Consider the following 13,775-nt stretch of genomic DNA (forward strand, 5'->3'; position numbering starts at 1 on the left):
AAAAACAGAACATTTTAAATACCTATTTTCCTTCACTGGAGATCATAAAAACTATAAAGAAGAGTTTATTTTACACGCCAGTCTAAACTCTAGGTTAGTTTTTGAGAACTGACAGTAAAATCTTGGCTTGAACTTCAGTCACTGAGTGTCTTTGTTATGAGTCACACTGAGACAACTGCAATTATAATCAAGCTTGCATCATGAAACTAAGTCCTAGTTTATCTACTAATTAACAGAGCAAATCATTAATGGCTTCTGGTTCTAGTTTCCGAGTCAAGGTTCTTTTCATGTTTAATACATGAATACAATTGAAAATAAATTATAGAAAAGAATATATGTGTATATTTAATTTCGGGACCACACCCAGCTGTGCTCAGGGTTTACTCCTGGCTCTGCACTCGGGAATTACTCCTGAAGGACTGGGAAGACCCTATGTGGTGCAGGGATCAAACTCGGCAAGGCAAGTGCCCTACTGACTGTACCACACACCAACCCTATTAGAACTTTTTAGAAGGGAATTTCCTAGCATTTGTAAATGATTCTCTAAAATATCTGTTCTGCTTCTTTGTCTTACCCTTATCTTGAAAATGGAAACCCTGATAGTTAGCTGGAATTTCGTTCTTAGTATTTACAGTGCTTTTCTTGATTTAACAAGAGGAAGATTCAGATCATGAAGTCTTCAGGACAGCAGTAAAATTACAGGTTTTGGAGTTATGAAACAGGAAAGGACCTTGACAACTGTTTCCTGGCCTCTACAAACAAAGTGCATTCATAGTTCTTTATATGTTGACATCAATGGCTCACACTTCACTGTGGCTTCATTAACACAAACCGTGGCACAAGGGTCAATGTGTTAGTCCAGACTAGAAAAGGAAATAATGACAGAGCAAAGGAGTGCGGATGAAGAAGTGCATGTCTAGCAGCTGGTCATAGCCCGGGTGCCAGGGCCTCGAAAAAGGGTCTTTATGAGTTCATAGTATTTTCCATTTCACATAAAGTAGAAAACTATCTTGGGCCTATGTAGGAATTCCAGAACCAGCAGTCTGTGGTTACTCTTCCACGACCCCTCAAATACACCGCACTACGGGTAGGAAAATCCCACAGGAAAGTCCCTCAAGTTGGTAATTAGCCTAATATGTTAGTAAGTTAAGGATCTCAGAAGAAAATGGAGGAAGCTTCCAAGCGACCCCAAGAATGCAGATGACATCAGTTAAGCCTTTTTACGAAGATGGCACTACAAGCCAAGAAGGAAGCCCTGGCCCTTCCCAAAGTTGAAGCCAAAGCCAAAAGCTTTGAAGGCCAAGAAGGCAGTGCTGAAAGACGTCCACAGACACAGAAAGAAAAAGATCCACGCATCACTCACTTTCCGAAGACCCAAAACGCTGCAGCTGAGAAGGCAGTCCGGATCTATGGAAGAGCTCCCCCAGGGGAAACAAGCGCGACAAGCCAGTTCCCTGCGACCACTGAGTCAGCCATGAGGAAGACAGAAGATAACAACACACTCGTGTTCACTGTGGATGCCCAGGCCAACAAGCACCAGGTCAAACAGGCCAGGAAGAAGGCCTGTGACATGGGCGTGGCCGAGGGCATCTATTCATCTGGCTCCTGACTATGACGCCTTGGTTATTGCCAACAAAATTGGGATCATGTAAACTGTCCAGCTGGCTAATCCTGTCACTGTCACTGTACTCCGGGTTGTTCATCAATTTGCTCAAGCGGGCACCAGTAACATCTCCATTGTGAGACTTGTTACTGTTTCTGGCATACTGAATACGCCATGGGGAGCTTGCCAGGCTCAGCCGTGCAAGCGGGATACTCTCAGTAGCTTGCTGGGCTCTTCGAGAGGGACAGAGGAATTGAACCTGGGTTGGCCACGTGCAAGGCAAACACCCTACCGGCTGTGCTATTGTTCTAGCCCTGGCTAATCCTAAATACAATTTTATTCACCATGAAAAAAAAAAGTTAAACCAGAGCATAAACCAGCCTGAATTCAGTCAACCCTGAATACATTATAAAACCCAAGAATTCCAGGCTCGAAGGCGCAGAGCTGGGACTTGGCGGCTGGTCCACAAGCACACTGCAACTAGTGCGAATCCCTGGTGTTTGGTGCTGAGCACCAGCAGCTCTACTGGAGCTCAGCAGTCGGCAGTTTTGCGGGGACAGCTACAAGCGATTTCCAGGTGCGTCACAACCAGGTATGCATAAACACCACAAATATGGGTGAGACCCCTAGCGAGCACCACAATTAAAAAGATGTGTCAGGCCGGAGAGACAGCACAGTGAGTAAGGTGCTGGCCTTGCACACGGCTGACCTGGGTTTGATTTCCGGCATCCTATACGCTCCCCCAAGCACCACCAGGAGTAATTCATGAGTGTAGAGTCAGGAGTAACTACTGAGCATCGCCATGTGCGACCCAAAATAAGTCATTTATGGGCCTTGCTTCAGAGATTCATAAACAAATCTTGAAAAAGATCAAAAGCCACAGTTAATCTTGGACCTACAGAAGGCTAACAAACCAAGACTGACTGGAGGGGGTGGATCAGCCTGGTGCCCACCCAAACAGAGCCCCCGACAGCCACTAGCTCCCACTATCCAAAATTGCCTCTGGTCGCACTTTACCATCTAGGGACTGACATCACCGAGATATTAACCTGCTGAAGATGAGGGTATGTGGATTTTGTGGCTGAAATCTCCAGTCACAAAAGGTTGGGATGGGCTACCTCCCCTCACCTCCCTGCACTTCCAGCAGCCTCAGCAGCCACGTCCACACTCCAAAGCTGCCACTGCATGAAAAAAAGCAACTCCAGCTTGTACCTTCCTGACAAAAACACGGACAAAACCAGTACCTATACTGCAAACCATAATGCACAAGAGAAAGAAGAAAGATGCCTGCCATAGAGATAGTTGTGGGGGTGGGGGGTGGTAGTGGGAGGGAATCTGGGGACATTGGGGGCAGGAAATATACACTGGTGAAGGGACGGGTGTTGGAACATTATATGACTCAACGCCCTAAACAAACCGATGACCTCTTAGTACCTGTATTGCAAACCACATGCAAAATGCTTGGTCATCTTTACAGATGAATAGTTATCATTTATTCAAAAATGTAATGACATGGGGCTGGAGCAATAGCACAGTGGGTAGGGCGTTTGCCTTGCATGCGGCAGACCCAAGTTTGATTCCCAGCATCCCGTATGGTCATGGTCCCCCAAGCATCGCCAGGAGTAATTTCTGAGTGCATGAGCCAGGAGTAACCCCTGTACAACACCGGGTGTGACCCAAAAAGCAAAAAAAAAAAAAAGTAATGGCAATAATCACTGAATTATATCTACAACTTACTGATTGCAACAAAGCATTATAAATTGTAGATACTATCATTTTTTATAGGAATATCTTAGTCTGAGTGGCTACAACGAAATATCCTTGAGCAGACAGCTTATCAACAATAGAGTCAGCTCATCAGAGGAGCACACGTTCTGTGGGCTAGAGAGTTGGGGATGACCCCCAGCACTGCCACAAGCAACTCCAAAGTACAGAGCCTCCCAGAGCATCTCCAGGTGTGGCCTCAAAAAAAACAAAGAAAAACAAAAGTTATGTACTTTTCAGGCCAGAGAGACAGTACAGGTAAAGCATTTGCCCTGCTGACGGTCAATCCTGCAGTTCAAATACCTGGTACCACACAGTTGCCCCAAGCAACACCAGGGCACAGTGCCAGGAATACCCAGGAGTACTACAAACCATAAAGATTTACAAACCATAAAGACTTGACGTGTGCAAACCATAAAGATTTCTTTCTCTTGAGGCTGAGAGTCTGGGAGCAGGAAGCTAGAAAGGTCAAACTTGCACACTTCTCTCAGGATCCTCACAAGGCAGCAAGGAGCATGGAGCTCTGAAAGGCTTTCAGAAAAACACTAGTCCGAGGAGTGTGGAGCGAGCAGGGAATGAGGCATTTGCCAAGCCTGGTTTCATCCCTTGGGCTGGAGCGATAGCACAGCGGTAGGGCGCTTGCCTTGCGCGCAGCCAGCCTGGCCGAGCCGGGTTCGATTCCTCCGCCCCTCTCGGAGAGCCTGGCAAGCTACCGAGAGTATTCAATATGCCAAACACAGTAACAAGTCTCAAAATGAAGACGTTACTGGGCCCGCTTGAGCAAATCAATGAACAACGGGAGGACAGTGTGTGTGTGTGTGTGTGTGTGTGTGTGTGTGTGTGTGTGTGGTTTCATCCCTGGACAGCAAGCACAACCAGGAGTGATCCCCTAGTGCAGAGTGAGGAGTAAGTCCTGGGTATTGACAGATGTGACACAAACCAGCTCCCCATAATAACAAAAATAAGATAAAAAGCAAAGTACTAATTCCAATCATGAGAGCTCTCTCTTCACGACACACGAACCTTCCAAAGCTCCTAACCACAGTCACACTGGGAACAAACATCCAACCAGTTCAAAATTCAATGCAGTTTAAGAAGGGTGATATACTGGGACCAGTCCTCTTCTGTGACTTGTCAATTTACCATTTTCCTGGAGTTATGGTAAAAGTATCCAGTTTTATTTTGGAGAGTTTTAAGGCACACGTGGCTGTGCTCCAGTTATATTCCTGGCTCTGTGCTCAGTGATCACTCCTGGCAGGGCTCTCGGTATCATATGCAGTGCTGGGAATTGAACCCGAGTAGGACACATGCAAGACAAGCACCTCGCCTGCTATCCTCTAACCCAAATCTGGAATTTAATCATTAAAAAAAATATTTGCAGTGGTAGAGGGGGAAATCTCTCAAATTCTGCTGCTCAGGAGGCCTGGGGGCCCTCTAGCAATTCTTGGCCAACCCACCCATGGTTCAATGCAAGGACCCAAGCATACGATGCTGCTTGGATCCTGCGGGCCTCAGGGCCTCCGGGGCTGCACCCAGCGCTCCTTAGGGGAGCACGAGCTGCTGGAAACTCACCAGGTCGGGTGCATGCCACGCAGACACCCTAGGCACTGTACAATTCCCACTCCCTGCCCCCTTTTAAACAGGGACTACCCTTGTAGATGGAAAGGAGATCTTGCTACGGCCGGCTTAATCCGTCTTTCCACATTCCTTACAGTCCAGGAGCTGGTAACCCAAAATCTGATTCCTGCAGTTTCTTACTTCGGTGAATGGTACCAATGTCCACCAGGTAAGACAAAAAGTTTTATCATCCTTGACAATTCCCTTCACTAGCTGCGCACCACTACTCATTCAACCAAACTGATAAACTGTCATATTAATCTCTCAGTATGTTTTGAACCTGCTCAGCTGTCTGTATTTCTCCACTTTTCACTCAACCAGTGCAAACTTCGATGTCATGCCTGTGTGACTGCTTTCTGCCCAAGTCTCCTTTCAATTCACTCCCTTACATGTAGCCAAGACTCTTTAAAATGCAAATCCTTCACTCCCTTGAGATCCTTCAGTGGCCTCCTTCTGCTTTTCCAGCTCTGTGCCAGTTTTCTGCCTTCCCTCTAGACCCTCTGCTCTCGTCATATGAAGCCTCTCAATTTTTTTAATGAACCAGGATCCCTTTCACCCAAGGTTCCTTGGATTTTCCTTCACAGCATCCGTCATGGCTTATAAAACCACAAATCTGTGATTATTTGCTTAATCACTTCAAGTTCTAGGTTGGCAGGGACAAAGTGCTTTTGTTGTTTTTTTTGTAAAAATCAACTGAGGAAACCTGGGGGACCTGAGTGGGGAGGGCGTTTGCCTTGCACGAGGCTGACCCAGGTTTGATCTCCCGCATCCCTTGTGGTTCCCGAGCACCAGCAGGAGCAATTCCTGAGTGCAGAGCCAGGACTCGCCCCTGAGTACTACTGGATGTGACCAAAAAGCAATAATAATAATAATAATTAAAATTAAAATTAAAGAATCAATTGAGGGTCAAATCCTATAGTAGTGATGTCGCAGGCATGGGCAAGTGATGCTGGGGAACAAACCCAGAAACTTTGAACACGCAAAGCTCTTTTGCTCCATCACGAAGCCACATCCCCCATTCTGTTCTGATCATATATCTCTGATTCTAAATATAGTGCCTGGTTTACAGTCTACCACTGTGTGCTGGTTAAAAGACTAATTACTCGAAGGACAAACAGCACAACATATCTTAAATCAACACAAGGCAGTAAAGGCTTTTACTAAAGCAAATGTGTGTCTTGGAGCAACCTTAGCTGCCAGAAGAAAGCCGATTTCAGATGGGCGAGACCAGGGGCTGGAGCAAAAGCACAGACGGCAGGGCACTTGCCTTGCGCTCAGTCTCTCTGGGTTCAATCCCCAGCATCCCTTAGGATTTCTAAGTGCAGAGCCAGGAGTAACCCCCGAACACTGCCATGTGTGGCCCAGAAACAAACCCAAAAATGGAGGGAGGGAATGGGAGAGAGACTTGAGCAGGGAATCTGGTCAGAAGACAATTGTAGAGTGGAGATGAAAAATGACAAGGTCCTGAGCTAAGGGGTGCCCACAGAAAATTAAGAATGGTTACACAGTTCATCTGGAGTCATTCCAATATAATCTGATAAGCGGGGAAGGAATAAGAAATCTAAGGGAAAACAGGCAGGGGAAGGTCATGACAAAAATCTCCAAAAACTGTGGAAGGTTAGGGATAAATTATTATCACACAAATATCAAAGGAAAGAGCCCACAAAAACCCTGTCTTTATTTTAAAGGTAAATGGTTCTGTAGTGGAGGACTGAGGACAAACCTAGAGCCACAGGCCATGGGCTACATCCCCACCCCTAGGGAAGTGTATGTCTGTACGGAGCCGGCAGAGGGGCTGGAGACAGGACAGCATGCAGGGCACCTGCTTGTATCAACTGACCTGGGTTCCAACCCAGCTCCTCATATGGTTCCCTGAGCACAACCAGGAGTGATTCCTGAATCACAGAGCCAGGAGTAAGCCCTGAGCACAGCCAGGTGTGGCCCACAAACCCAACCAAACACAACGAAACAAAACAAAACCCTTTCTTTTAAGATTTGGAGGAAAAATTAGTATTTCAATATAGACAAATATGACGGGAAAATTCTTGTATCACCATTCCGGCTTGGTAGTCTCTCTATTCGTGCCTTTGCAACTATTGCTGAGTTAACAACTTTATCTTAATCAAAAAGGTATCAGCCATCAAACACTTACCGAGTTCCTGCTGTATACCAAATACCAGGGGAGGCAGTGGGTAAGGTAAAGATCACTGTCACTGCCACTGCCTCCCATTGTTCATCGATTTGCTCGAGCGGGCCCAGTAATATCTCCATTGGAGACTTTGTTGTTCCTGTGTTTGGCATATCAAATACATCAAGATAAGGTAAAGATAAGCAATAAAACTCAGCTTCTAACCTCAAGGAGCATATAGCTTAAATGAGAATTGTGAGGTCCAAAAAGACCGAGATATTTGAGATATCAACACTGTACTCAACCGATTACTATACTTGGCTACCTGAATGTTCCTCTTCCCCGTTTCCAAACTGCGATTTCCCTATCTACCCTTTCACACAGACGTCCGTGCCAGAGCTCAGAGAGCGTGTGCTCTGCACGCAGGAGGCCAGGTTCCTTCAGTAACCCCCCAGACCACAGGGAGCAGCTGCCGAGCACCACCAGGTTAACCCCAAACAGAGCAAAATAAAAAAACACAAACAGACCTCATCTGTCTCTGACGGCCTTCTTGGTCTTCTGTTGCACAGTTAAGCACTTCCTCCTCTGATTAAGACATTACGTTCTTTATTGTTTTATTTTTCCTTATTAAACCATTTTATGATGTCATGTATTTCCCTGTGCTGTTCCTTGCTCCATCCTACATATATGAAACACTGATCCTACAAAATTCAGCAATATATCCCTTATCTTTCAGTTAAAAGGTAAAGGTAAAGGCCCTCCCGTTGATCGTCGATTTGCTCGAGCGGGCCCAGTAACGTCTCCATTGGAGACTTTGTTGTTACTGTGTCTGGCATATCGAATACTCTCGGTAGCTTGCCGGGCTCTCCGAGAGGGGCGGAGGAATCGAACTCGGGTCGGCCATGTTGGCCGCTTGTAAGGCGAACGCCCTACCCGCTGTGCTATCTTTCAGTTACAAAAGAAAAAAAAAACCAGTCCTCTGGGGCCAGGGAGATAATACAGTAGATAGGGGGCCTGCCTTGCATGCAGCCAACCCAGGTTCAATCCTCAGCATCCCACATGGTCCCCAGAGTCTGCCAGGAGAGACCCCTGAATGCAGAGTGAGGAGTAATCTCTGAGGAACACTAGCTATGACCCAAACCAAACCAACAACAAAAAAAAGGTCCTCCTCTTTGGCTTTTTTGGCGGGGTGGGGTGGGGTGGGGTGGGGTGGGGTGGGAGTTGTTTGGGCCACACTCAGGACTTACTCTTACATCTGCACACAGGGATCACTCCTGAAGGGCTCTAGGAACCCTATGGGTGCCAGGGACTGAACTCTGGTCTGCCGTGTGCAAAGCAAGCACCCCAGCCACTGCACTATCACCCAGTTCCTCCTCTTCTGCGCTTTAGAAATATTATAAACCAATGCCTCTCAAGCTTTCGTATGCATTAAAATCATTAAGAGAACTTGTTTAAAAAAACAAATCAGGGATGGAGTGATAGTATAGTGGGTAGGGTGTTTGCCTCGCACATGGCCGACCTGGGTTCGATTCCCAGCATCCCATATGGTCCCCTGAGCACCGCCAGGAGTGATTCCTGAGTGCAGAGCCAGGAGACCCAAAAAGAAAAAAGAAAAAAAAAATCACACTTGACTGGACAGTACAGGGGTTAGACCGCTTGTCTTGCAAGATGACCAGGAGTGATCCTTGATCACAGCTATATGTGGTCCAGAAAGCAAAAAAACTCTTTTTCTTTCAATTGAAAGAAAATTACAATGGACAGATTCTGAATTAGTAAAAATCCCAGGCAATGCCCAGGTGTTGCTGTTAACATAAAATAGGCAAAGAATTATTTGATGCAAAGTAAAGTCCATGGATTGCTTGAAGTTTTATACTCCACTAGTACAGGGGTTAAGGTGCTTGTCTTGTATGCCTCTGACATGGATCCCCAAGCACCAGGATTGATCCCTGAGCAGAGCAGGAATAAGCCCTAAGCACTCTCAGATGTGGTGCAGAAAACAATTAAAAAACTTCTATACACTTCATTAAACTTTTGTATTTATACACATGAATTTCATCACAGGTTTCATAAGAAGTTTTATACCATAGTAGTGAATATGCTGAAGCGATAGCACAGCGGTAGGGTGTTTGCCTTGCGCACAGCCAGCCAGGCTGAGCCGGGTTCGATTCCTCCGCCCCTCTCGGAGAGCCCGGCAAGCTACCGAGAGTATCTCGCCCGCACAGCAAAGCCCGGCAAGCTCCCCATGACGTATTCAACATTCCAAACACAGTAACAAGTCTCAAAATGGAGACGTTACTGGCCCGCTCGAGCAAATCGATGAATAACTGACAGTGACAGTGAATATGCAGTCCAATTCCACTATTCATTTACTGGCTAATGCACACATAGCTCATGTTCTTCTAACTCGTACTTGTGGGTCTTGCTTATGAAAAAAAGGCTTGGAATTACAGAGTCAAATATTCACGCTGAAGAACAACTGAAAAACTGTGGAACCAATACTGAAATCCACACAACCACAGCATTGTAAGTAGGGATTGGAAACTTAACTCTGCGAGATAAAGCAGTAAGTGCCTTGCTTCCTTGCTTTTGCAAAATATCAAAGTACTTGCATACTGTTATTATTACTATTATATACTATGAAATAAGAAAACAGAAGTTCAAAGAGACTAGTATCACATAAACAGTAACCGGTCAAGTTCAGGATACAAAAACAAGACTCAAAAAACCAGACTTGAGATGCAACATTCAGTCTCTAAATACTCTGAGAAGCACCATGATTTAGTGAAAAGAATTCGAGAAGAGGACTAGCTCTCGATTCCACATCCAACAGAGGGAGACTACTGAATTTCACTACATCTCTAATAGAACTCAGCAGGATTCTTCTACAGAGGCACATGCTCAAGATACTCTGTAAATTTACACTTCACGACGTCTTTATATAAGGGGACACTACAGGGTACATCTATCCTCGTCTACGTATCCTTGGACAGATAAGGAATCGAATCTGAGTAACTCTGGATGCCATCTAGAGAGACTATATTATTTTCAAGGTTTCTTGGCTAGTATACAGAGCCAAGGGGTTGAGTAGCTGTATAATTCTGTCAGATGGCTTAGCTGTATTTGAGGAAGTTAACGCCTGAGGAGAGAATATGGAAAAAAGAGAAACAGAACCTTGAATGCACATTAAGACCTAACACATTCTTTTAACGTCCAGTCAACCAAGAGCTGGCATTCTATTCCTCCCTAAACAGTAAGCCACCAAATGAAGATGAAGCGATTAAAATATTCTGGGTTGCTACACATTTCACCTAGTATTCATGTTACACTTAAAAGAAATGTAGCCCTTGAGGGTACAGTGCCACCCAAGCAGGTCAACCTGTACCTGCAGGGCGAGTGCATCAGCAGCCTGATGGTGCCTTCAGGCTTCCAGATACCCCCAAATTGCCGCTGTGCCTCTGGGTAGACCCCAACAACTTGGGACCAAGTTTCCTGAGGTATTAAAAGGCCAGAAGTTAGGTGTGTGGGGGTCGTGCCCACCTCCAGTTCAGCTAGACAAGCTCGTTTATCAGTCTTGCTTCCGAGACCCATAAATAAATCTCGAAAGAGATCAAAATCAGGCCATTTAAGCGCATTAACGGCCACGGTTCAGAGATTCACAAACGCATCTCGGAAGAGAGCAGCACGCCACTGAGACGTATCCGGGGCACCTCGGAAGGGGGCACGCGTGTCCCTCTGCCTGCCCCAAATGAATCCGGCAGCTGCAAACCTCCAGAACCCCATCGCCTCCGCAACTTAGTCGACCTTCACAAGCTTGTCACGAGACCCCCACGCAAGGAGAATGAATCTGCTGAAAAACCCACGCATGCGGGACCAGTGACTGAAAACTCCAATGTTCAAGGAGTCAGGGATGCGCGACCTCCCTCCACTCCCCACCTTTCCCGTTTCCTGGCAGTCACGCCCAAGAACTGCTTCTGGGCACCACTTAAGCGCGTTAATGGCCGTGATTCAGAGACTCAAATGAATCTTGGAAGAGAGCAGCACATGAGAGATGCCTCCAGACCTCAAATACCTAAAAATGTCTAGAGTTCCGGGAGTCTGGGGCCGCTTTTGCGGCCGCACGACTTCTCACACTAGGCGTAACAGGCAAGACAAAATGAATTATTTCGCCTCTGCCTACGGGGCAGGCCTGGGTGGTGGCAGGAAAATGGGAAATAATGGAGGCGGGAAGGTGCAACAGTGGTGGTGGGACTGGGCTGAAATGTTGAAGGTAAACAATGACTGCGAACAACTTTATGACCAAGAAAAAGTAATGTGGAATTCACGCCTGCTTCAGTCAGCTTGATCAGTGGCTAAACAAATCGAAGTGCTCCTATAGCAAATAAATAAATAAATAAAAATGAAAAAAAAAAAAAAGAATACGTGTGTAGCCTTAAAATAGAAGCTTGCTTTATAAAGGCTTTACTTCAAACACCAAAAGCCTGACCAGGGGCGGGAGCCACAGGACGGCAGGGAGGGCATCTGCCTCGCATACAGCCAACCCAGGTTCAACCCCCAACACCCCATACGGACGGTTGCCGGAGCACTGCCAGGAGTGATTCTTGAGCACAGAGCTAGGAGCGACCCCCCCCCCCCCCGCCATTGCCCGGTGTGGCCCCTCCCCCCAAAGAAGCTTAGACGTGCATGTGTCCCCCAGGCAGACAAGCAGCGCCGTGTCCCTGTGCTCAGGACTCCAGTTTCAAAAATAAATGACAAAATGAGGGGGAAACACACAGACAAGCACACCCCTGCCCCCCCCAAACTAAACCCAGTCATACTGACTGGGCACCACACACACACATACCCCTAAACTAAACCCAGCCACACACACACACACACACACACACACACACACAACTAAACCCAGCCATACTGACAGGATACACACATACACACACACCTTAAACTGAACCCAGCCATACTGGCAGGACACACACACACACACACACATATACCCCCTATACTGAATCCAGCCATACTGGCAAGACACACACACACACACACACACACACACACACGCAAAACTCAATCCAGCCATACTGACAGGACAGACATGCACACACACACATATGCACACACCCTAAACTGAACCCAGCCATACTGACAGAACACACACACACACTCACACGTGCGGATACACACACACACTGAACTGAACCCAGCCATACTGACATGACAGACACACACATGCACACACCCTAAACTCAGCCATACTGACAGGACACACACACATGCACGCACACACACACACGCAGACACACACGCACGCACAGACACACACACGCGCACAGACACACACACACACACATACCCTAAACTCAACCCAGCCATACTGACAGGACACACACACACACACACACACACACACACACAAGTCAACCCAGCCATACTGACAGGACAGACATAGACACGCTCACAGACACACACACATGCACACACCCTAAACTGAACCCAGCCAGTGACAGGATGCACACACACACACACACACACACACAGTCAACCCAGCCACACTGACAGGACAGACACACACGCACGCACCCTAAACCGAACCCAGCCATACTGACAGGACACACACACAACTTAACTCTGCCACACAAACAGGACAGACACACACACACGCACACCCCCTAAACTCACACACACCCTAGACTCAACCCAGCCAGACTGACAGGACACACACGCACACACTCACACACACACGCACACAACTCAACCCAGCCATACGGACAGGACAGCCACACACTCACACACGCACACACCCTAAACGGAACCCAGCCAGACTGACAGGACACACACGCACCCGACCCCCCCCCCCACCCCGCCAGCCCGGCGCGCGCGCACGCACCCCCGGCCGGGCCCCGGGGCGCCGCCCAGCCCCGCGCCGCTCACCGTCCGCGTCGGCCGAGGAGACGAAGGTGAAGTCCCCGCCGGGCGGCGCGTAGGCCGGGGGCGGGCCGGGCGGCTGCATGGCGCGGCGCTGGGAGGCGGCGGCGGCCGCTCGCTCCTCGCTCCTGGCTCGCCCCGGCCCGGGCTCGGCTCGGCCGCGAGGGCGGCGGGCGGGCGCGCGCGGCGGGGGCAGGAGCGGGACGGCGAAGGCGCCGGCGGCCGCCCGAGCGGCCCCGCAACGGCGACTCCGCGGCTCGGGCCTCAGCGCGACGCCGGCCGGCCGGGACCACAACACTGGCAGCGCCGCCGCGATTGGCCCGTTGTGAGCGGCGCGCCCATTGGCTCCCGGCGCGGCCCGCCCACTGGCTCCCGGCGCGGCCCGCCCATTGGCTCCCCGCGCCCCGGATCCGGAAGCCGCCGGCGCCGCCCGGAAGCGCCCGGCCCCGCGGGCACCACGCTGGCTTCCCCGCCCCCTGGGCGCGCCCTGGCTTCCTGCGGTCCCGCCTTGGCCTTGCCGTCCCCGGCCTGGGTCTCTGGGTGGTTGGAAGGATCCTGCCTGGCAAAATAGATAAATAAAAACCAAAAAAATAATGAATTTTTTGGGGGTCACACCCAACAAATGCACAGGGGTCACTCCTGGTTCATGCAGTCAGGAATTACCCCTGGCGGTGCCCGGGGGACCATATGGGACGCTGGGAATCGAACCCGGGTCGGCCGCATGCAAAGCAAATGCCCTACCCG

At 48.6% G+C, this 13,775-nt stretch overlaps 1 protein-coding gene across 1 annotated transcript in view; it reads right to left on the reverse strand.

Annotated features, from left to right (window-relative positions):
• The window catches only part of YIPF4 (Yip1 domain family member 4), a 32,017-nt gene extending 18,784 nt beyond the window's left edge, over positions 1-13,233 (reverse strand). Inside the window, exon 1 of the mRNA XM_056124235.1 lies at positions 13,038-13,233. Within this exon, the coding sequence (XP_055980210.1) occupies positions 13,038-13,116 (79 nt within the window). The 5' untranslated portion in view covers positions 13,117-13,233. The remainder of the gene's footprint in view (positions 1-13,037) is intronic.
• Between the last annotated feature and the right edge of the window lie 542 nt (positions 13,234-13,775).

The sequence above is a fragment of the Sorex fumeus genome, unplaced genomic scaffold (assembly GCF_029834395.1).
Source record: "Sorex fumeus unplaced genomic scaffold, SorFum_2.1 ptg000006l, whole genome shotgun sequence".
NCBI classification, from domain to species: domain Eukaryota; kingdom Metazoa; phylum Chordata; class Mammalia; order Eulipotyphla; family Soricidae; genus Sorex; species Sorex fumeus.